Source organism: Delphinus delphis, chromosome 5 (genome assembly GCF_949987515.2).
Source record: "Delphinus delphis chromosome 5, mDelDel1.2, whole genome shotgun sequence".
Taxonomy (NCBI): domain Eukaryota; kingdom Metazoa; phylum Chordata; class Mammalia; order Artiodactyla; family Delphinidae; genus Delphinus; species Delphinus delphis.
In genome coordinates this window covers 30,700,905-30,725,238 of record NC_082687.1, presented here as the reverse complement: position 1 = coordinate 30,725,238, position 24,334 = coordinate 30,700,905, and the positions used below count along the sequence as shown (strand labels likewise).

General features: G+C 40.4%; 1 protein-coding gene across 7 annotated transcripts in view; it reads right to left on the bottom strand.

The window, feature by feature from the left end:
- The window catches only part of FHIP1A (FHF complex subunit HOOK interacting protein 1A), a 269,316-nt gene that overhangs the window by 96,299 nt on the left and 148,683 nt on the right, over positions 1–24,334 (bottom strand). For 6 of the 7 annotated variants that reach the window (XM_060012143.1, XM_060012141.1, XM_069540682.1 and 3 more), the window contains one exon: positions 7,224–7,455. In XM_060012143.1, coding sequence (XP_059868126.1) covers positions 7,224–7,328 — 105 coding nt within the window. In that variant the 5' untranslated portion in view covers positions 7,329–7,455. Of the gene's footprint in view, positions 1–5,265; positions 5,427–7,223; positions 7,456–24,334 lie in introns of those variants that run through there. The other variant, XM_060012147.1, reaches the window with a different exon arrangement.

The window sequence follows — 24,334 nt, the reverse complement described above, 5'->3', positions numbered from 1 at the left end:
GGCTAGAGCACAACTGGCATTGAAGTGCCAAAGATCTTCTGTTATGATGTCCCAAGTTAGCTGCCCAGGTGGTCATAGTTCTTTCAGTTTCTGTAAGCTGATTCCTGATGTGACCTCGATTTTTCCTTATTCTTTCCCTTGGGTCCTCTTCTCACATCGCTCCCACCGAAGTCCAATATTCCTGGGCCCCTGATTTCTGCTTGCTGGGATCTACTATGATCCATGATCTCACGCTGCTTCCCCAGGCCTGGCCCACTCCTCTGATTACCCTCTATCTTATACTCTCAACCTTCCCTCCGATTCCCCAGCTCTGGCTGCTTCTCAGCTATATACTCTCAGGCTCAGGGATTCAGTTAAGGGGAAAAAACACAATTATGGTGGCTGGAGAGATACAAGTAGGAAAACACAGTTTGCAAATATTTCCTTTACGAAACAATTTCCTTCGTTAAGCTAAATAGCATTTAACAAACTGATCAACCGCCGATAAACCGCACGCTCATTAAGTCGCTCATTAAGTATGTAAGCCAGCTGAGATCAGATACAGCACTGTAAATGGTTTACCAATCATAGCTAGGCATTTGTTGATCTACAAACTTTAACATACATAAGCTGGTGTGTGTGTGTGTGTGTGTATATATATATATATATATATATATATGGATCATGAGCCTAGATCACATATTGTGACTCTAAAAAGAAAAAAATAAACAAAAAATAAAGAAAAAAGAAAAAAATACACAAAAAATCAATAGTGTGAACAATGGTATACAAATTATCATCTGACCAATACAGCTAAATTTTAACCTAACTTCAAAGTCATTTGACCTATAAATATGAGGGTCATTGGAGATCAATAAGATGAACAAATAGCATATTTCTTTCATTAAGGAATATCAGCTACTGCTCTCCTTAGCTCCAATGATGGCCCCCCACCACTCAGTGATAATGGGCCTGAATTTCAAATATTCACAAATTCTAAATAGGAAGTTCAAATGCTTTCAGAATGAAAGATATACATAAATCACATAATCACACCTCAAGCTAACAAATTATTATTCTTCATGATAAACACAAGTGTTTCTCTGATGGAGCTTTGACTCCATCTGACTATCATTCTATTTCTTATACACATGCATATATCAGTAGATGACTATTTATACTACTTTGGTTAGAGCCTAGTTACTTCAAGGAAGTCACGTGAGTACAACCCATACTTCCAAATCCTTTGGAATGCTAATTTAAAGTGGCATTGTGGAAAAAACCAAGTTCCTAAGCAACATTTTCCATCACACAGAAGAAGGACAGGATTTAGTGATCAAGCCAAATTCCACTTAATGTACCAAATTAACTACAACAAAAGTACGTTTCCATCCAGTTCCTGTTTATTACTTAGCAGCTGTGTCTTTCGATTTAGGGTTATTTCCTATACACCTATTCCCATGGGAGACCTTTACGGAGTCATTTCTTCTCATATTAAGATAACGGCCTAATAATATATGTGTACTTGCAGAACTTGGTTAATGTCAGCTCCGATCCTGAACTACAGAGATGTGTCTACATCTGGAATTAAACCTGATAAAGCAGAAACTATACATGCCATACTTCCTTGGGACCAAAGTAGTCTAGTAATTACTCTAACACAGAAACATGGTAGGAGCATCAATCAAAATAACATAGTCAAAAACAAAAACAAAAAAAAAAAAAAAAAAGGGCTTCCCTGGTGGCGCAGTGGTTGAGAGTCCGCCTGCCGATGCAGGGGACGCGGGTTCGTGCCCCGGTCCGGGAAGATCCCACGTGCCGCGGAGCGGCTGGGCCCGTGAGCCATGGCCGCTGAGCCTGTGCGTCCGGAGCCTGTGCTCCACGGCGGGAGAGGCCACAGCGGGGAGAGGCCCACGTAAAAACAAAAACAAAAACAACAAAAAAAAAATAAATAACATAGTAACCTAACCCTTAAGTTAGGTATATATAAATTTTTTTTTAATTTCAGTATCAGGGGAGGGACTGAAGAGTAATGATATATGTAATAATATTTCAGAGAACCCTGTAATTCCAACCACAGTGAAAACAGACTTATCACCGAGCATACAGTGGGAGAGCTTCTGACTTCTCATATTCAACCACTTTAGAGTCTGATAGAGGCACAACTCCATGCCCTGGCCCTCTAAGGAAGCATAGCTTTTGTTCTGCTTTACTTTCTACTGTGAAGTTTAGAGCTACTTGAAAAGCTGAGAAGAGAGACACACATTTTTTAAATGTTAACAAACATCACTTTACTAAGATACTGAGAAGGTTAATCAGAGTTCCGTAATATTTTCTAACTTTTCATCTCTCAAAGACTTCATGTAATTTCTCTCTGTCATTTAGTCCATGACAAGGCACAGACCAAAGGAGTGAAGATGAAGAGAGTGAGGGAATGAGTGTCACAGGGAACAGACTGGAATGCAGATCTCAAAGCCATGTATAAGTGCCCTTTGCTTTTTTAATGGAGTCAGGCTACTTGGACCTCTAACAGGTTACCATACATAGGACATATTGTCTATTTTTTATTATTGTAGGAGGACATTTGACTTACTTAATCCAGATGATTCAGTTTTTTCTCATCCCCGTCCCCTTCCAAGAAGAAAAAGGCTACTAAATCCACTAGCTTTTCTTTATCCATCACCATTACTCTATCTGAACTCTGAAATGTTCTTAGCTCAAAAAATTGTATAATAGCTTGTATTTGGAGGCTGAGGGTGGTAAGGAGAAGCTTTGCGCCATTAACAAGCACACAGAAATGTGCATTTCCAATTGATTTTTTTTCACCTCTGTTCTCCTGGCTTTAAGAGCAGACACCATTCAGTACATAACTAATACTGATTCGGTATGTGAAAGGAGAGGATAGAGAATGAATAGAGCAAGGGCCATGAAGTTTCACAAAGTAAAAATGTGCCATTAAGGATACCTAGTGTGGGACTTCCCTGGTGGCACAGTGGTTAAGAATCCACCTGCCAATTCAGGGGACACGGGTTTGGTCCCTGGTCCAGGAGGATCCCACATGCCGCGGAGCAACTAAGCCTACGCACCACAACTGAGCCTGTGCTCTAGAGCCCGTGTGTCACAACTACCGAGCCCGTGTGCTGCAGCTACTGAAGCCCGTGCGCCTAGAGCCCGTGCTCCACAACAAGAGAAGCCACCACAATGAGAAGCCTGCACACCGCAATGAAGAGTAGCCCCCGCTCACCACAACGCAGCAGTGAAAGCCCACGCGCAGCAATGAAGACCCAACACAGCGAAAACAAACAAACAAACAAAAAGCAACAACAACAAAAGAATACCTAGTGTGTGTGTGGTGGCGGGTTAGTTCACATGGCAATATACTTGGGCAGTTTGTTATCTGATGGACCAATGCTTCTTACTTCTTGCTCTCTCTTCCATTCAGAAGAAGCAAAGGCAAGAGATAAAAACAACAGTCTACTAGACTATAAACCGTTCTTATAGACTACTATAAAAATTAAACATTCTCGGGGCTTCCCTGGTGGTGCAGTGGTTGAGAGTCCGCCTGCCGATGCAGGGGACACGGGTTCGTGCCCCGGTCCGGGAAGATCCCACATGCCGCAAAGCGGCTGGGCCCGTGAGCCATGGTCGCTAAGCCTGCGCGTCCGGAGCCTGTGCTCCACAATGGGAGAGGCCACAACAGTGAGAGGCCCGCGTACCGCAAAAAAAAAAAAAAAAAAAAAATTTAAACATTCTCTTTCTCTCCCTGACCCCCTCCTCTGAAGATCACTGATCATTAAATGCAAGTCTAAGGTTCTTACTGGTAACAATTTATAGCAAATGTTTTAATATTAGTACATGTTTTCCAAGTCTCCTAGCTCTTCTAAAGTTGCATTAACCAGGCGGAGGGATGTTCCAGGCAGAAAGAAGAGGAAGTGCCTAAGGCAGAGAGGCATGAAACAGCACGAGGTGCGCTGCCAGGAGAGGGGATGGCTAGGAACTCCAAGTAATTTTGCATTTCTGGAGACTAAATGAGAGACAAGGAGTGAAAGAGGCCACAACATAAAGAGCCCTATCTGCCATCCTGGCCTGTAGGTGGCCAGATGCCACTGAAATGTCCGACTACAGGAATGCCCCAGACAGAATCTGGGTTTTAGGTTCGTTGCTCTGTCTACTGCAGCACAAGATGGTACCTCAGAAGACAAGAGGACGTACAGGCCAGAGGCTACTTCCTAGAGCCTGGATTCTCCAATGTTAACTATTCCTGGAGGTCCACTATAGAACTATTCTGAGGATAACGTGAGAGCACTGGACCCAGGGACCGGTTTGGAAACTCAAGTGCACCACTGGGCCACTCAAGGTCTCTCCCCTGGCGACCCCCCCTGAATCTCAGACTGCCTCAGATCGTGCCTCAGATGATGGATGGCTGTATAACCAGCTGTCCCTGACAGACTGCCAAGTGTAGGTGGGTAAGCGGGTATCCTTGACCACCACTCAAGGTCTGAAGTAGAAGCTCCTAGCGAACAGTAGAACAGAACCTGCCGAATATATGTTAATTATGCTGAATTTGTACTGAAGTATCCTAACAAACAGAAGCACTTTGGACACCACTGACTTTTGCTGCCTTCATTTTCCCTAACTTCACATCTGAAAAAGCATAGTACTTGCCAGCTAATGGAACACTTTGGTAAATAGAATGTTGTCACCCAGTTCTGTCTACACATTTCCTACCAGCCTTACAGTTTTCTTGGGTTGCCTCAGGGGAACCCGGGGGCTACGTCACACTAGTCACAGAAGTTTGTGTCAGATTGTAGCTCATTTCCCAGTCCTCTGCAACTGCTCTTCATCCGCCCCCAGCCTGAACAACTCACAGCAAAGCGCTAATGCATGAAACTCCAAAAACAATAAGTAGCCCTTATTTCTATCAGCTGAAAGTCTCATTCCTTACCTCAAACTTAGCCCCACAGCTCTGCCTTGCCCTGACTTCCTCACCTTTTTTATTTCTAACCATCCAAAAAAGGCAAAGCTGAACATTTGTTCCTAACACCCCTTCTCTAAAATGTTCTTTTCCTTTCTGTCATCAAAACCTTCTCTTCCCACAGTCAAGCTAACAAAATCTCACTTCCTGGATTTCACAGGCCATTTCCATCCGTAATAGTCCCTTCCCTTGACTTAATTCCTGTGATCAATATTATTCAGTTTATAATAATGTATCTCACGTTGTCATCCAAACTAGCTTATACATTCCTTAAAAGCCCAAAGGAAGGCTTACACATTTCTACGTCCCACCTGTGACGCCCACAGTGAGGTAGTTGAAGTTTGGGCTCAGTAAATCTCCATTTAACAATACAGTCGGTCCTGCATATCCGCGGGTTCTGCACCTGCAGATTCAACCAATCATGGATCGAAAATATTTGGAAAAAAATTTCAAAAAGTTCCAAAGAGCACAATTTGAATTTGCTGCACACTGGCAACTATTTACATAGCACTTACATCGTATTTACACTATTCACATAGTATTTACACTGCATTAGATATTATAAGTAATCTAGAGATGATTTGGAGGATGTGCAGATGTGCGTAGGTTATATGGAAATATCATTTTATATAAGGGACTTGAATATCCACAGATTCTGGTATCTGCTGGTGTCCTGGAACCCATCCCTCACAGATACCAAGGGACGACTGTAATCACATTGACATCGACATGAATTTCTTCAACCAGTATTTTTATTCATAAAGGTAACAGTAAGGCCCTCAAGAGCCTTTGGAACCAGAGAGAGACTGAGGGCATTTTCCAGATTTATTTAAAAGGAAAAATTAAGACTAAAGGGGTAAGAAACTTGGCCAAAGTTAAAAGAAATGGCTGAAACGATAATGAGACCAAGAGTGTACCCACTTTAGGAAAGGACGTGTTTAATAAACTAAACCCCAATCCCTCTGATAAAGTAATCCTTACCCTCAACTCAATATTTTTCTGCATTAAAGAGAGGGTGGTATGCGTCAGCACTAAAGTACAATGCCAACGGTAATTACTCTAATTATCTGGAAAATTCCTGAATTACTTTCTTCCCATTGCTAAAGCAGATGTGCCCTTAATATCCAGAGCAAACCCATGAAGACTATAACAGTAAAAAGTCAGAGAAGGGGAAATGCATAAGAAAATCTTGGAAGCTTTACACTGGATACTGACAAGAAGCCACACAGTGTAAATGACCCAGAAGCAGAACTGATTTTGTTTTTGATCTAAACTGTGTCCCCTTATAATTGCTGTGATTTACAGGCTCAGTGCTTTAACCCATGGGCTGTTTCCGGCCACAGGAAGGAACTGGGTAGTCATTAAAAAACTGTCACATAAATAGCCACTTACCAGCTCACCTGGGGAGTGTAATGCTGTACAAGTAGTAAAGAACCCCGATTTTATTTATTTTACTACTTGGAAACTCCCTGAGGAAAGGGGCGAGCTGATAAGTTTCCTGACCATTCAACCCTTAATTATCCATACAAGCAGATCAGAGAAGAGTCACAGAGAAGTCAAAATGAATAATCAAAAAAACTTTTATAATCAGCTTTGTAATGAATTCAGATACTTCCAGGCACCTTCTTTCTTTAAATGAATAGGGACCACCAGCCTGAAAAATGCTAGAGCACAGAGGTCAAATACGCTGGTCTTGGTTGGAGTCATGGGACCAAGGTCTCAGTACTTGATTGGAAACTCACTAGTCGTATAATCTCAAGCAAGCTATTTAACCTCTATAATTTTCCATTCCCTCATCTGTAAAATGAGGAAGCTAAAACCAACTGCCTTACTGGTTTGCGGAGAAGATTAAATGTAAGGTATTTGATGTATTCGGCACAACACTTGGCAAATATTTAATAAATTTGTATTTTAGTATTGGTAGCATTTAAGGACTGAATGGAAATAAGCAGGGAGGAGGGAAAGAAAGAGGATATACTCATGGTCAAGTGTATTGCAAAGTGAAGGACAAGTCACTTGAAGGCCAACTGCTACTCTTATAAAAATATCTGAGGAACATGCATGTCCCCTAATTGCTTTCATGAAAACCAAGGTTTTTAACCATTCTAGGAATGCAAGCAGAGAAATTTGCTTTTCTTCCTACCTGAAAGGGTTTCCTCCCTATGTTTTCCAGAAGCCCACCTGTCACACAGGTTGGGAACTCTGGTTCAGTGCAATAGAGGCTTCTAGGGCTACCTAACCAGCAAAGAAGGTGGAACTCATACATTACCTGCGCCCAGTGGTTTTTAAATACAATCATGCATGTTTCTGGGTCAACTCCCTGCAAGCTCACAGCCTGCCGGAGTTTGCCTTCTGTCGCAACCGATGACATCATAAGCCTTCAAAAACCAAATGCTTCTAAGTCATATTTAATTTTCATGAAAATTTGGTAAGCAGTCACTAACTTTCAAGTATCACAGTAGAAATGTAACTTCTTCACATTTCATTGTCACCTTCGAAACCTGTAATGACAATAACAAAAAAGGCATCCCATTACATTCATATATTAAATAGGACACTGACTTAAGTTAAAATCAAAACACAGACATTCTCAAAGTCCAACACGGAGCAAAATATCAACAAAATAGACATTTATACTCAACCTGAAGCCTTTCTTCTGTTTTCTCTCACTGTGCTATTAAATATACAAAATAATGATGCTACCAAAGCTACATGAATAAATTAAACAATTACTGGATTTATTCTGTCCACTATCACCAACCACAACCTCCTAGATTATTATTCTATATCACTCAAATCTAGTTTCCAGAAGCAATAAACTACGATAGCAATGTTAGTGGTGTGTAGAAACACCCAGAAACAGGAAAATCGTTAGTTAATAGTGACTGAAATAAATGGCTTGATGTAACTTAGGGGAGTTATAACATAGCACCCAGACTCCTGGGTCCAATAATACCGATTATTTTAATCAATAACTGTCATAATGGAATTGAAAGCATTCTCAGTCATTTCGTGGCTACAACCTAAGTTAAGGTTTCCAGCTTTCCTGAAAAATAAGAGAATTCCAAGTAACCTTGACAAATCATACAGAAATGATCCATCAGAAACAAGAGAGTGCTTACTTGGGGTGAGGACAAGGCAGCAGCGCACCTATCGATGAAAAATGAGTTATGTGGACAAAATATGAAGCAAGCCTGACCCAACAGGGCCAGTGGGGAGAAAAAAAGATACTGAGGTCACAGAGTATACAGGCAATGTGATCCAGTTGTGTGGTGCTAACTCTCTGACAAAAGCACTAAGATACTGGTATTATTATCTTAGATTCATCAGCCCAAAAAAGGACTGGGGACAGTTCAAAACGTTATCTGTTTAGTGTACAGACTAGAGAGAGTTCAGAGAAAAGTAATTACATTATAATTACCAGAGCACTGGAAAACAAAGTCCATGATAAAATTTCCAGACTTGTAGTACCAAAAGATTAAAAAAAAAAAATGAGGCTATATTTTCAACTGAGTAACTAACATGAAGGGTATTACAAGGAGAACACTGATCAACTATTCCTTCTATAAACAATAAAATGTGAGAGAGGGGACTTCAGGTGATGATTCAGGTTAGATTTATTGATCAAGTTCTTTGTGGGAAGAGAAATTAAACACTGGAAAATAGTTAAAGGAATATTCAAAACAAGTACTTCTGTTGGCGTAGAAGACTTACCAATCAACATTAAAAGATCTTTATAATAAATTTTAGTACATAAGAAAAGAAAACATGTAAGAATTAATAATTTTGGGGAAAGAAACATTTCTTAAGGAGAATGATGGGGGATTAAGGTGTGTGGAAAGAGGGAAGCCTCTTAGAATGAGGACTGCATAGATATTGTAAGTGAAACAGTTTACATGTATCTTTCATGACTATGTTTTATTATGTAAATTGGTGAATTCCCCAACATATAATTCTTAATAATACAAATGTGTTGTTTTCTTTTTTAAAAAATAAATTTATTTATTTATTTATGGCTGTGTTGGGTCTTCGCTGCTGCACACAGGCTTTCTCTAGTTGCGGCGAGCAGGGGTTACTCTTCTTTGTGGTGCACGGGCTTCTCATTGCGGTGGTTCCTCTCGTTGTGGCTCGCGGGCTCTAGAGCACAGGCTCAGTAGTTGTGGCACATGGGCTTCGTTGCTCTGCGGCATGTGGGATCTTTCTGGACCAGGGCTCGAACCCATGTCCCCTGCATTGACAGGAAGATTCTTAACCACTGTGCCACCAGGGAAGCCCAAATGTGTTGTTTTCAATAAGACATTGTCCATTACCAACATGGCCCTTTGCCACTGAGACGCACGTTACACTGCGCCAAACTGGTGTTTTAAAAATCAGGAGTGTCTGCCCATGCACGCAGAGTATGTGTTCCCAGTCACACACACACACACACACACACACACACACACACACACTCCCTGTGATCCTCCCGCCACTCTCTTGACCTCACTTTGGTTCGCAGGCTAGCCCTTCTAGACGGTATCTCATTGTGCAACCCTGTTTTAAGTGATAAAAGATAAAACAGGGCTTCCCTGGTGGCGCAGTGGTTGAGAGTCCGCCTGCCGATGCAGGGGACGTGGGTTCGTGCCCCGGTCCCGGAAGATCCCACATGCTGCGGAGCGGCTGGGCCCGTGAGCCATGGCCGATGAGCCTGTGCGTCCGGAGCCTGTGCTCCACAACGGGAGAGGCCACAACAGTGAGAGGTCCGTGTACCGCAAAAAAAAAAAAAAGAAAAAGAGATAAAACAAGTTCTGATTCAACTTCCTTGTTGTCCTAAACACTATATTTCTTTGAAAATGTCAAGGTCTCTTATTCAGATGGTGTAATGATAATAACGAAGAAAATCAGAGTGTTTGGGTTTATCCCAGAGGTTGAAAAAGTAGAAGACTCTCTGAGATGCCTTCCAGCTCTGGGATTCTCAGATTCTTCTTCGAAGGTATGAAGGGAACATAAATCATGCCAATTGCCTCTAAATCAAAAATAGACAGATGCTCTCTAAGATCCTTCACATTAGTTCTCAAAGGGACTTCACATGCAGTCTTTTCAGACAGTGAGACCGCAGTACAGACAGGATAAGTTTCTTAGCTGAGGCCAAAAACTTACAAGTCAGTTTTGATGGAGACAGAAATGTCTCTGGACTCCTAGTCCAGTGTTCTTTCTAGAAACTGTATTCTCCTCGCTCCTGGCTATAATCCCTAGCCCTAGTCCCCTTAAGGAATCTGTATCTTCTCTGAGAAAAGTACATCTCCGTTGATGCTTATCCAATCATACTCTTGAGGCAGATGCCTGAAAAATCTAAATATGCCATGAATGTAGAAACCACAACATCGAGAGAACCTGGGAGAGAAAGCAGAGGGGGAGGCAAGTCCAGCAAGCCACGTTTGGGAAGCGAAAAGCTATTGCAGGAGACCCTGTCAAAGAAAACACCACCTCAGCACCCAGAAGCCACTCTCTCTCTCGTTCCCAGGTTAAAGTGGTAAAGCACTGGCATGTCCCCAGGGCAGTGTGAAAATGAAAGAGATGGTCCATAGTCATGAGCGATGTTTAAGGACCCATTTCCTCAAGCACGAAGGTTTTCAACATATTTCTGCATTTTCCTGTTATCAGCCTTTCCTTTTTCCAATTCCAAGCATTTTACTTAACTCTCAGACAACAGCTAAAAATCCCAAATGAAGAAAACAGAAGGACAATACTAAGCAAGAGGCCGTGAGCAGGCAGGAGAGGCTGCAGGTGCTAGATCGTGTGCTTGTGGCATGTGGCATCGCTGGATGTCACCGCTTCTTGCCCTCTGCTCTCTTCAGCCTAAGGCATCTGAAGTCGGGAATGGCTAGGGTAAAGCTTGCTGCTCTTGGCACACATGCAGCCTGTTCTGCCCATAAATACACACATGCACATCAACTCGAATTTCATGCCTGACAGAAAGCTCTAGAAATTGTTTAGCCCCTAACAAGTGATTTTTTTCCTTTCTTCAAACAAACCACCACCAACAAAAAATACCCAAAGGACTCTTCCCACAGTGGTTGCATGTGGTATTGTGGTACGGTTGTTGAGGTTTTTGGTCTTGGGGGGAAGAGATGAGCTATCAAAATACATGTATGTATTATGTATGTACGTATGAACGTACGCTGAGATATCAGCACAGTTTCTATACTTCAAAGACAGAACCGACTATATTATTTCCAAAGACATTACTGAGTGGTCACATTTATATATCTCATTAATATTATATATAAAAATATTTTCCATCAATAAGGAGAGAAAAATTCTATTAAATATTGTTGAAGACAGAGATAACTGACATAAGAATTACCTATATTTTTATTTACCCTTTTTTGAAAGTATATGATATCTTTTATTTGACTATGAAAAAAGCACAAGCATATGCTTCCATATCACAGAATTATAAAATGTACCATATAATCATAAAAGCCTAGATTCTGGTCATCTAGATCATACCTCTTTCCAATGTAAAAATCCTTCTACCTCCCTCCCAGACAGACATCTTATCTAATTTCAGACCCTCTCAAAACTCAAAAACTACAATACTTAGGAGAGCTGTAAATGGGTCAAAATCACATATTTTCCTGAACTACCAATGACTATATTTTAATATAGCTCTCTTTCACTATCAGGCTGGACTTATAATGTATATGTTTTGGCATTTAATTATATATTATTTCATACCATCCTTCAATTCTTTTACATATTTAAATATAATATCCTCTAATAATGGACTATAAAAAAATCCTGAAGGGAAGGAAGTGGATGGCCACCTTAAGGGAGACACAGCCAAGGGAACATTTTTATTAAGGGAAAGGTGATCATATTTGTAGGTCTAATGAGAAGGAATCAACGAACATGGAGAATTTGAAGATACCGAAGAAAAAAAAAGGGGGGCGGATTTTGATGGGGCAAGAGGAGGAGAAAGGCGAGGTCAAGAGCACAGTTAGGAGAGGCCTAGAGAAAAAAGAGAAGCACGGCCAAGTCTTTTCATAGTGAGTCACCAAATCTTGAACTGGATGGAAAGGCTCCCTTCCTACCTCTCCTTCTCCTTCCCTCCTGATATTCCTCTGGTTGGTTTCTAGAGACAGTCAGAGAGGATAGGTGGATTTAAAGTGGGGAACAAAGCACCAGGGCTAAGAGTTTTGAGCTCAGTTCTCCAAGCATGGAAGTCAGAAAACTTAGGTCCCTACTCAGGGACGTAAGCTTTGACTGGGAGACAGGGCCCAGGACTCTAGCTCCAGCTCTAACCAGCAGGAGACTCTTGCTTTGGAACCTCGCTTGGGGGAGTACTTAGGACTAAATGATTATTTCTTAGGTCTCTCCCAGCTCAAAAGTCATCATTTTACATACTCTTTAGCAACTGTTATACTAATTGGGGAGGGGTAATCAGATAATCATTAAAGGAGGATAATGTCCATGGTACAAAAATCTTTGAAAGAATTCTAGTTGTAAACTGGATTCTACCTGTATTCTTTCATGATTAATGCATATTTCACTTAAGGAACCTAAAGCACAGAAATCAACCATCTCAAATATAATTTGTGTTTGGTTTGTTTTTTTCCTGAGCAACTGCCAGTAGAAAAACTCATTGTTTTAGAATGCACTTCGGAAGGCTCTGAATTGGCTGCTATTAAATACATAAAGAGTCTATTACTGTAAATAAATGTGCTTATCAAGTAAAATTCCATCTAAGGGTGAAGACTCTTCAAATATTGGGAAAACCTGAAGAGACGGGAACCGTGTGCCCTCAACTATAACTAATAGCAGTGGGGGGAATTCATTTTGGGTCAGACTACCTCAGACAACCTCTACTTAGAGCCTAATAAAATCCTATTAAGACTATATCCTCCCTGTTCTCTAATCCTCTGGCCCAGTTTCCTTTTCTCTCTTGCTGTCGTATCATATGGCAATGTTGGGCTGTTGGAGATAAAGCCAGCATCTAATAGCCCCGACTCTCCTGGACCTTGTCCTAAGACTCCCTCAACTTGTTGGCTCATTCATTGTTCACTATCCATCATCTCAGTAAAGTACACCTTGTTTTGTTCCCTCAAGTTGTAGGTCACCAGTTAACACAGAGGGTGTACACAAAGAAAATTCTTGCAATCTGTGCATTCCAAATGGTTTCAGGCTTTGATAAATGCATGCCTCAAAATAGTAACCAGACTGCAGAAAACTGTTATTAATGCCATGAAATAATTCCACCATGTTTTACATCTTAATTTCACTAAAATAAGCTGCCAGCCAACTAGGTCATACCCGAGTGCCATGCAAGTGACTGGTAAACAGAATAAATGGAGAAGAAAAATTAAAATTAATATTCAAAACATACCTAAAATGTGTTATGGGACTTAATTTTTAAGGCTGCTTAAGAAACTAAACCCCTAGTGGCAAGGATTTGGAATGTAAAAATTACAGCTTTTGAAAATTGTAGCAAGTGAATGGTGCCTGAACAGGAAAGTCTCTTACACACACGGAGTAATTCGTCAAAACGTGAAAACTGGACCACTCTTGGGCAAAGTCTCCCCAACAACCCAATCAATCACTATCGTCTTGGTAGTATGCACCGTCCTGTCACATCACTATCTTGATGAAAGCTATTAAGGGACAACTCAGTTACAATATCTGCCATGAAACCCTAAAATTTAGCTAAGGTAAATTCAGAGATAAACTTATCTGACAAATTCTGTGGGGTAGCATTTTAAAGCAGAGATTTGAGGTAGATGCTTGGAATCGCTCTCTAAGAAGAACTCTCTCATACTAATGAAGCTCTTCTCAAGAAATGTTCCTGGATCAAAAATATGTAAGTTTTTGACCAACATGTCTTGGTGCCTTTGGAAAGTTATGCTGTTTAGTCTAATACTTGTCTTTGCAGCTCTATTAATCAGAATTAGTTCCCTACCAGCAGCCTTTCAAATGTGCCTTTATGTGAAAATTTTCAAATATGCAACCTGCACTGTAATTAAGATGATGTGATGATTCTCTTTTGGAATAGCAACATGAAAAGATCTTTTCGAAAATGTCCTTCATCCATGCATGGTTTAAGACATAAGTGCAATGAGTGTAGTAACAATAAAATTCCATATATGTCCACGAATCTCACAAATTGTGGGCAGATTTTTCTGGAGAGAGGTGGCTATAGTTTTCAGCCAATTCTAAAAAGGGTAAAGGAATTTCTTCCCTTCAAAAATGTTTAAACGCCTCTTTAAAGATGCATTCATTGGAAAACCATGAAGAGTCCCAAAACAGAGACTAACAGCCAGTTCAAATTCTAAAGGTGTTACTGAAGAGACAGCCATGGAGCTTTTGTGGCTTCGGTGATACAGAAAGTTCCACTTCAGCAGCTTGGGGGTTGTTCTAGCCTGTGAGTAACCATGATCTTGAGTAACAATCAGGGCAGGCTTCAGTGCCTTACAAATTTCATGGCTGGTTAGATACTTCCACTCCAACTCAAAACACTGCAAGGTGTGGCATCAGAGGTACAAAGTGATTAGCATTTATTATAATGTCAGCAACAGGCTCAAAGAATATGGTCCTACGCCAATTAGGACAAAGCACCTTTCTTCACCAGTCTATGAAATGGGCCACAAGGAGTTTGGGGGCCTTTTGTGCACTACAGACATGACAGAAGTGGAGTAAATCACTGGTACTTGAAATAGCCAATACAGGTATCTTGAAATTATAGGTGGAATAATATTAGCACTTATGTGGTAACCTAAGACCACAAAGTTCTAATTTCACATTTCTTTACTTTTTATGAACATAAAAATAATGAAAGACTTCCTCCCATGTAAATATAATAATCTAACAAATGGTATCACTGCTGTACCAGAATTTAAAAGACTATATTTTCTCATCGAAGAGTAGGCAAAAGATTCTACAAGTTCATAGTAAAAACGTACTGGTTTAAAGTAGTTAACCACTCACATATATATTATTGCTATGATCAGTTTATCATCAAGATGTCCTATTGATAAAAATAAAAAGCCAAAATATAGAATCACTGAAAACTTTCAGGGGGAAGAAGATTTTATCTTGAAATCTCTCCCTCCTCAGTAACAGCTACATGGGCCTCAGTTATATACTATCAGTGTCCAGATTTACACATTTCAAGAGGTGACTTAGGAGAAGTAAAAATGGGTCCATCTCATACACCTCAGGTGAGAACATAAACTGGTGTTCTATCTGCAAAGGGCAATTTGGCAACGGTCTTCAAAGACTGAATTTGATCAGCAAAACCACTTGTGTGCATTTATCCTATAAATATACTTTTATCTTACAAAATGACATATTGAATAGTAGCAAAGAGTTGACACTTACTGGGCACTTCTCTGTGCCAGATACTATTCTGAAGACATTACACCATTAACTCATGAAATTTTCTCAGCAATCCTGTGAACTACATTTCCCTCTTCTACAGATTAGGAAACTGAGGCACAGAGAGGCAAAGGAGCTGGTCTAATCAAGGTCACACAGATATTCTGTGGTCTAACCCAGGCACATTCTCTTACACACTAGCACCTCTCTAACTGCAGAGATGTCCTTTGTAGCATTGTTTAGATAGTAAACAATTGGAAAGACCCCAAATATCCATTAGCAACCGTCTGGTTAAATAAATACGGCACTTCTGTATAATGAACTAACTATGTCACAATTTTTAAAAGGATGCAGCAGATCAGCCAAGATGGCCGAATAGAAAGGCCCTGAGCTCACCTCCTTCCACAATCACATTAAAATCACAACTGTTTGCAGAAAAAGACCGAAACCTATCAGGAAATTAAAGACATAAAGAAGGAACCACAAGGAGACGGGTAGGAGGGGCAGAGCTGCAATCTAATCAATACCCACAAACTGGAGAATAATTATATTACAGAAATTCTCCCACAGGAGGGAGAGTTACAAGCCCCACATTGAGCTCTCCTGCCCAGGGGTCCTGCACCAGGAATAGAGCCCCACAGCGTTCAGCTTTGAAGGCCAGCAGGGCTTAATTTCGGGAGTCCCAAAGGACAGGGAAAGAGACATTTCACTCGTAAAGGGAGTACACAAAATCTCACAAGCAATGGGACCCAGGGTAAAAGCAGTAATTTGATAAGAGGCTGAGCCAGACCTACCTACTGGTCTTGGACAGTCTCCCAAGAGTGGCAAGGGGCCACTGCAGCTCACCCTGGGGACACAGACACTGGTGGCAGCCATTCTTGGGAGCCCCTTCTACCACGTGCACACTGGTTTTGGTGGGCACCATTGTAATGTCCTCTCTATAGCACATTAGCTCCAAGACCTGGCCCCAATCAACAGCCTACAGGCACGAGCGCTGGGAGGCCTCAGGCCAAGCAACTAAGTGGGTGGAGACACAGCCCCATCCACTGGCAGACAGGCTGTCTAAAGACTCCCTGAGCCCACAGCCACCTCTAGACACTCCTCTAGAAACAGTCCTGCACACTAGAGGGCCAAGACCCAATTCCACCCACCAGGTGGCAGACACCAGACACAAGAAAACCACAATCCTGCAGCCTGCAGACCCAGCCAGCCCACAGCAGGCCACACCCACCCAGGACCATCTGGGCCCCGGCCCTGCCCACCTGCAGACTAACACAAGCTTCCCGACACCACAGACCCTATACCCAACTTTGTCAGGAACCACACCCTCACCACCAGCAACCTGACACCAGCTCTGGGATTCCTGGGCCCTGTAACCAAACTCCAGGACCTGGCTCTGCCTGCCAGTAGTCCGGCACTAACCCCAGGACCTGGCTTCACCCACCAGTGGGTAGGAAACAGCCCTGAAGTCGTCTGGACCCTGACTCTGCTCACCAGTGAGCCAGCACTAGCCCTGGGGCCCCCGGGGTTCTGTAGTCAGCCACCTCTTAACCAGAGCTCACCAAGTAGAAAAGGCAGGGCCTGGCAACCAACTGGGACAGGGGCCAAGCAAGCCCACCAGACCACCCACAAAGTCAACCTGCCACAAGAGAAGGACCCATGCAGCCCTCATGGGGGGAACCCTTAGAGCATATAGCTTGGGTGATGAGAGGGGCATGCACTGCTGGGATGCACAGGGCATCTCCTACAGAGGGCTACTTCTCCAAGGTCGAGAAATGTAACTAACCTACCACATACATAAAAATACAAAAAGTAACTTAGACAAAATGAGGAGACAGAGAAATATGTTCCAGATGAAGAAACAAAATAAAATCCCAGAAGAAGAACTAAGTGAAGTCAAAATAGGCAATCTTCCCAAGAAAGAGTTCAGAGTAATGATCATAAAGATGGTCAAACAACTCGGGAGAAGAATGGATGCACAGAGTGAGAAGTCAGAAGTTTTTAATAAAGAGTTAGAAAATATAAAGAATAACCAAACAGAGACAAAAAATACAATAACTGAAATGAAAAATACACTAGAAGGATTCAACAGTAGACCAAATGATGCAGAGGAACAAGTCAGTGAGCTGGAAGACAGAGCAGTTGGAAATCACTGCTGCTGAACAGAAAAATGAATAAAGAATGAAAAGAAGTGAGGACAATTTAAGAGAACTCTGGGACAACATCAAGTGTAATAATATTCAATTATAGGGGTCCCAGAAGGAGAGAACAGAGAGAAAAGGGTTGAGAACACATTTGAAGACCTAATAGCTGAAAATTTCTGTAACAATGGAAAGGAAGTAATCACCCAAGTCCAGGAAGCACAGAGTCCCATATGGGATTAACCCAAAGAGGAACACATCAAGACACATAGTAATTAAAACAAGAAAATGATAAGGGAGAATAGTAAAAGCAGCAAAGCAAAAAGCAACAAATAACATACAAAGGTTATAGCTGATTTTTCAACAGAAACTCTGCAGGCCAGAAGGGATGGCACGATCTATTTATAGGGATGAAAGCAGAAAATCTACAACCAAGAATACTCTACCCAGCAAGGCTCTCATTCAGATCTGAGGGAGAAATCAAAAGCTTTACAGACAAGCAAAAGTTAAAAGAGTTCAGCACCACCAAACTAGCTTTACAACAAATGTTAAAGAAACTTCTCTAGGTGAAAAAGAAAAGGCTACAACTAGAAACAAGAAAATGACAAATGAAAAAGCTCATCAGTAAAGGCAAACATAGCTAGTAGGAAGGTTAAGGGACAAAAGTAGTAAAATAATCTATATCCACAATAAGCAGTTAAGAGATACTCAAAACAATTAGATGTAAAACATGATATCAGAAATAGTAATCATGATGGGAGGAGAATACAAATGCAGGCTTTTTAAAATGCATTTGAAATTAAGATTTCAATTTAATTAAAATTTAAAACAGTCACATATATAGAGAGATTTCTATATAAAAACCACATGGTAACAACAAACCAAAAATCTCTAATAGATATACACACAGAATACAAAAAGGAATCCAACATGACACTAAAGACAGTCATCAAATCACAAGAGAACAAAAGAAGAAGAAAGGGGGGGTGGAGGAAGATGTACAAAACAACACCAAAACAATTAACAAAATGGCAACAAGAACAGACATATTGAAAATTACCATAAATGTAAATGAACTAAATGCTCCAATCAAAAGAGAGTGGCTGAATGGATAATAAAACAAGACCCCTATATATGCTGCCTACAGGAGACTCACTTCAGATCTAAAGACACACACAGACTGAAAGTGAGAGGATAGAAAAAAGATATTCCATACAAATGGAAATCAAAAGAAAGCCAAGTAGCAATACTTATATCAGACAAAATAGACTTTAACATAAAGACTGTAATAAGAGACAAAGAAAGACACTACATAATGCTCAAGGGATCAATCCAAGAAGAAGATATAAAAATGTAAATATACACGCAACCAACCTCAATATATAAGGCAAATATTAACAGACATAAAAGGAGAAATTGTCAGTAACACAATAATAGTAGGGGACTTTAACACGCCACTTACATCAATGGAAAGATCATCCAGACAGGAAATCAGTAAGGAAACACTGGCCTTAAATGACACATTAATTGACATATATATATATATATATATAAACTATTCTATCTGAAAGCAGCAGAATACACATTCTTTTCAAGTGCACACGAAAAACTCTCCAGGATACATCACACGCTAGGCACAAAACACGTCTCAATAAATTTAAAACTGAAATCATATCAAGCATCTTTTCTGACCAGAACACTAAGAGACTAGAAATTAACTACAAGAAAAATACTGCAGAAAACATAAACACATGAAGGCTAAACAATATGCTACAAAACAACGAATAAATCACTGAAGAAATCAAAGAGGAAATCAAAAAATACCTAGAGGCAAATTAAAATGAAAACACAACAATCTAAAACCTTTGGGACATAGCAAAAGCAGTTCTAAGATGCAAGTTTACAGTGATACAAGCTTACCTCAGGAAACAAGAAAAATCTCAAACAACCTAACCTTACACCTAACAGGACTTGATAAAAAAGAACAAACAAATTCCAAAGTTAGTAGAATGAAAGAAATCATAAAGATCAGAGCAAAAATAAATGAAATAGAAACAAAGAAAACATAGCAAAGATCAATAAAACTAAAAGTTAGTTCTTTGAGAAGATAAACAAAATTGATAAACCTTTAGCCAGAATCATCAAGAAAAAAAGGGAGAGAACTCAAATCAATAAAATTAGAAATGAAAAAGGAGAAATTACAACTGACACCACAGAAATACAAAGGTTCATAAGAGACTACTACAAGCAACTATAGACCAATGAAATGGATAACCTAGAACAAACGGCCAAATTCTTAGAAATGTACAATCTCCTAAGACTGAAACAGGAAGGAAGAAAAATATGAACAGACTAATTTACAGTAATGAAACTGAATCAGTCATTTAAAAACTCCCAACAAACAAAAGTCCAGGACCAGATGGCTTTACAGGTGAATTCCACCAAACATTTAGAGAAGAGTTAACACCTATCCTTCTGAAACTCATCCAAAAAATTGCAGAGGAACACTTCTGAACTCATTCTATGCGGTACCACCCTGATACCAAAAACAGGCAAAGAATCACATACACAAAAAGGATTACAGGTTAATATCATTGATGAACACAGATGCAAAAATCCTCAGCTAAATATTACCACACCAAATCCAACAATACAATAAGAGGATCATACACCATGACTAAGTGGGATTTATCCTAGGGATGCAAGGATTTTTCAATATCTGCAAATCAATTAACATGATACATTAACAAATTAAAGAATAAAAACCATACGATCATCTAAACAGATTCAAAAAAAGCTTTTGACAAAATTTAAAATCCATTTATGATAAAAACTCTCCAGAAAGTGGGCTTAGAGGGAACATTCCTCAACATAATAAAAGCCATATATGACAAACCCATAGGTAACATCTTACTCAATGATGAAAGCTGAAAGCATTTCCTCTAAGATCAGGAGTAAGACAAGGATGCCCAAACTCACCACTTTTACGCAACACAGTTTTGGAAGTCCTAGCCATAGCAATCAGGGAAGAAAAAGAAATAAAAGGAATCCAAATTGGAAAGGAAACATGTCATATGCAAACGGTCCCTGTTTGCATATGACATGATACTATAACCAGAAAATCCTAAAGATGCCACCAGAAAACTATTAGAGCTCATCAATTTGGTAAAGTTTCAGAATACAAAATTAATATACAGAATTCTGTTGCATTTCTATATAATAACAATGAAATATCAGAAAGAGAAAAATTAAGGAAACAATCCCATTTACCATTGCATCAAAAAGAGTAAAATACCTAGTAATAAACCTACCTAAGGAGGTATAAGATCTGTATTCAGAAAACTATAAGACACTGATGAAAGAAGCTGAAGACAACACTAACAGATGGAAAGATATATCATGTTCTTGGATTGGAAGAATTAATACTGTTAAAATGACCATAGTCAGATTGGTTCAAGATGGCAGAGTAGGGCTCCCTGGTGGCGGAGTGGTTGAGAGTCCGCCTGCCGATGCAGGGGACACAGGTTTGTGCCCTGGTCCGGGAAGATCTCACATGCCGCGGAGCGGCTGGGCCCGTGAGCCATGACCGCTGAGCCTGCGCATCCGGAGCCTGTGCTCCGCAACAGGAGAGGCCACAGCAGTGAGAGGCCTGCGTACCGCAAAAAAAAAAAAAAAAAAAAAAAAAAAGATGGCGGAGTACAAGGATGTGTGTCCACTCCTTCTTGCGAGAGCACCAGAATCACAACTAACTGCTGAACCATCATCTATAGGAAGACACTGGAACTCACCAAAAAGATACCCCACATCCAAAAGCAAAGGAGAAGCCACAGTGAGATGGTAGGAGGGGCTCAATCACAATAAAATCAAATCACATAACTGCTGGGTGAGTGACTCACAAACCGGAGAACACTTATACCACAGAAGTCCACCCACTGGAGTGAACGTTCTGAGCCCCACGTCAGGCTTCCTAACCTGGGGGCCCAGCAATGGGAGGAGGAATTCCTAGAGAATCAGACTTTGAAGGCTAGTGAGATTTGATGGGAGGACTTCGACAGAACTGGGGGAAACAGAGGCTCCACTCTTAGAGGGCAGCACAAAGTAGTGTGTGCATCAGGACTCAGGGAAAGGAGCAGTGACCTGCTAGTGTTGGAGGGTCTCCTGCGGAGGCGGGGGCTGGCTGTGTCTCACGGTGAGGAAAAGGACACTGGCAGCGTAAATTCTGCAAAGTACTCCTTGGCGTAAGCCCTCCGAGAGTCCACCATTAGTGCCATCAAAGAGCCTGTGTAGGCTCCAGTGTTGGATCGCCTCAGGCCAAACAACCAACAGGGAGCGAACCCACCCCCACCCATCAGCAGGCAAGCGGATTACAGTTTTACTGAGCTCTTCCCACCACAGCAACAGCCAGCTCTACCCACCATTAGTCCCTCCCATCAGGAAACTTACACAAGCCTCTTAGATAGCCTCATCCACCAGAGGGCAGAGAGCAGAAGCAAGAAGAACTAGAATCCTGCAGCCTGTGGAACAAAAACCACATTCACAGAAAGACAGACAAGATGAAAAGGCAGATGACTATGTACCAGATGAAGGAACAAGATAAAACCCCAGAAAAACAACTAAATGAAGTGGAGATAGGCAAACTTCCAGAAAAAGAATTCAGAATAATGATAGTGAGGATGATCCAGGACCTCGGAAGAAGAATGGAGCCAAAGATCGAGAAGATGCAATAAATGTTTAACAAAGACCTAGAAGAATTAAAGAACAAACAAACAGAGATGAACAATACAATAAATGAAATGAAAACTACACTAGAAGGAACATATACCAGAATAACTGAGGCAGAAGAACGGATAAGTCACTTGCAGGACAGAAGGGTGGAATTCACTACTGTGGAAGAGAATAAAGAAAAAAGAATGAAAAGAAATGAAGACAGCCTAAGAGATCTCTGGGACAACATTAAACGTAACAACATTCACACGATAGGGGTCCCAGAAGGAGAAGAGAGAGAGAAAGGACCCAAGAAAATATTTGAAGAGATTATAGTGGAAAACTTCCTTAACATGGTAAAGGAAATAGCCACCCAAGTCCAGGAAGTGTGGAGAGTCCCATACAGGATAAACCCAAGGAGAAACACACCGAGACACATAGTAATCAACTTGGCAAAAATTAAGGACAAAGAAATATTATTGAAAGCAGCAAGGGGAAAATGACAGACAACGTACAAGGGAACTCCCGTAAGGTTAACAGCTGATTTCTCAGCAGAAACTCTATAAGCCAGAAGGGAGTGGCATGACATATTTAAAGTGATGAAAGGGAAGAACCTACAACAAAGATTACTCTACCCAGCAAGGATCTCATTCAGATTCAATGGAGAAATCAAAAGCTTTACAAACAAGCAAAAGCTAAAAGAATTCAGCAACACCAAACCAGCTCTACAACAAATGCTAGAAGAACTTCTCTAAGTGGGAAACACAAGAGAAGAAAAGGACCTACAAAAACAAACCCAAAACAATTAAGAAAATGGTCACAGGAACATACATATCTATAATTACCTTAAACGTGAATGGATCAAATGCCCCAACCAAAAGACACAGGCTCGCTGAATGGATGCAAAAACAAGACCCATGTATATGCTGTCTACAAGAGACCCACTTCAGACCTAGGGACACATACAGACTGAAAGTGAGGGGATGGAAAAAGATATTCCATGCAAACAGAAATCAAAAGAAAGCTGGAGTAGCAATACTCATATGAGGTAAAATAGACTTTAAAATAAACAATGTTACAAGAGACAAGGAAGGACACTACATAATGATCAAGGAATCAATCCAAGAAGAATATATAACAATTATAACTATATATGCACCCAACATAGGAGCACCTCAGTACGTAAGGCAACTGCTAACAGCTCTAAAAGAGGAAATTGACAGTAACACAGTAATAGTGGGGGACTTTAACACCTCACTTATATCAATGGACAGATCATACAAAATGAAAAGAAATAAGGAATCAGAAGCTTTAACTGACACAATAGACCTGATACATTAATTGATATCTATAGGACATTCCATCCAAAAAGAGCAGATTACACTTTCTTCTCAAGTGCGCACGGAACATTCTCCAGCATAGATCACATCGTGGGTCACAAATCAAGCCTCAGTAAATTTAAGAAAATTGAAATCACATCAAGCATCTTTTCGGACCACAACACTATGAGATTAGAAATCAATTACAGGGAAAATAACGTAAAAAACACAAACATATGGAGGCTAAACAATACATTACTAAATAACCAAGAGATCAGTGAAGAAATCAAAGAGGAAATCAAATAATACCTAGAGACAAATGACAATGAAAACACGACAATCCAAAACCTATGGGATGCAGCAAAAGCATTCTAAGAGGGAAGTTTATAGCAATACAAGCCTACCTCAAAAAACAAGAAAAACCTCAAATAAACAATCTAACCTTACACCTAAAGGAACTAGAGAAAGAAGAAAAAACAAAACCTAAAGTTAGCAGAAGGAAAGAAATCATAAATATCAGAGCAGAAATAAATGAAATAGAAACAAAGAAAACAATAGCAAAGATAAATAAAACTAAAAGCTGGTTCTTTGAGAAGATAAACAAAATTGATAAACCATTAGCCAGACTCATCAAGAAAAAGAGGGAGAGGACTCAAATCAATAAAATTAGAAATGAAAAAGGAGAAGTTACAACAGACAAAGCATCCTAAGAGACTACTACAAGCAACTCTATGCCAATAAAATGAACAACCTGGAAGAAATGGACAAATTCTTAGAAAGATATAACCTTCCAAGACGGAACAAGGAAGAAACAGAAAATATGAACAGACCAATCACAAGTAATGACATTGAAACTGTGATTA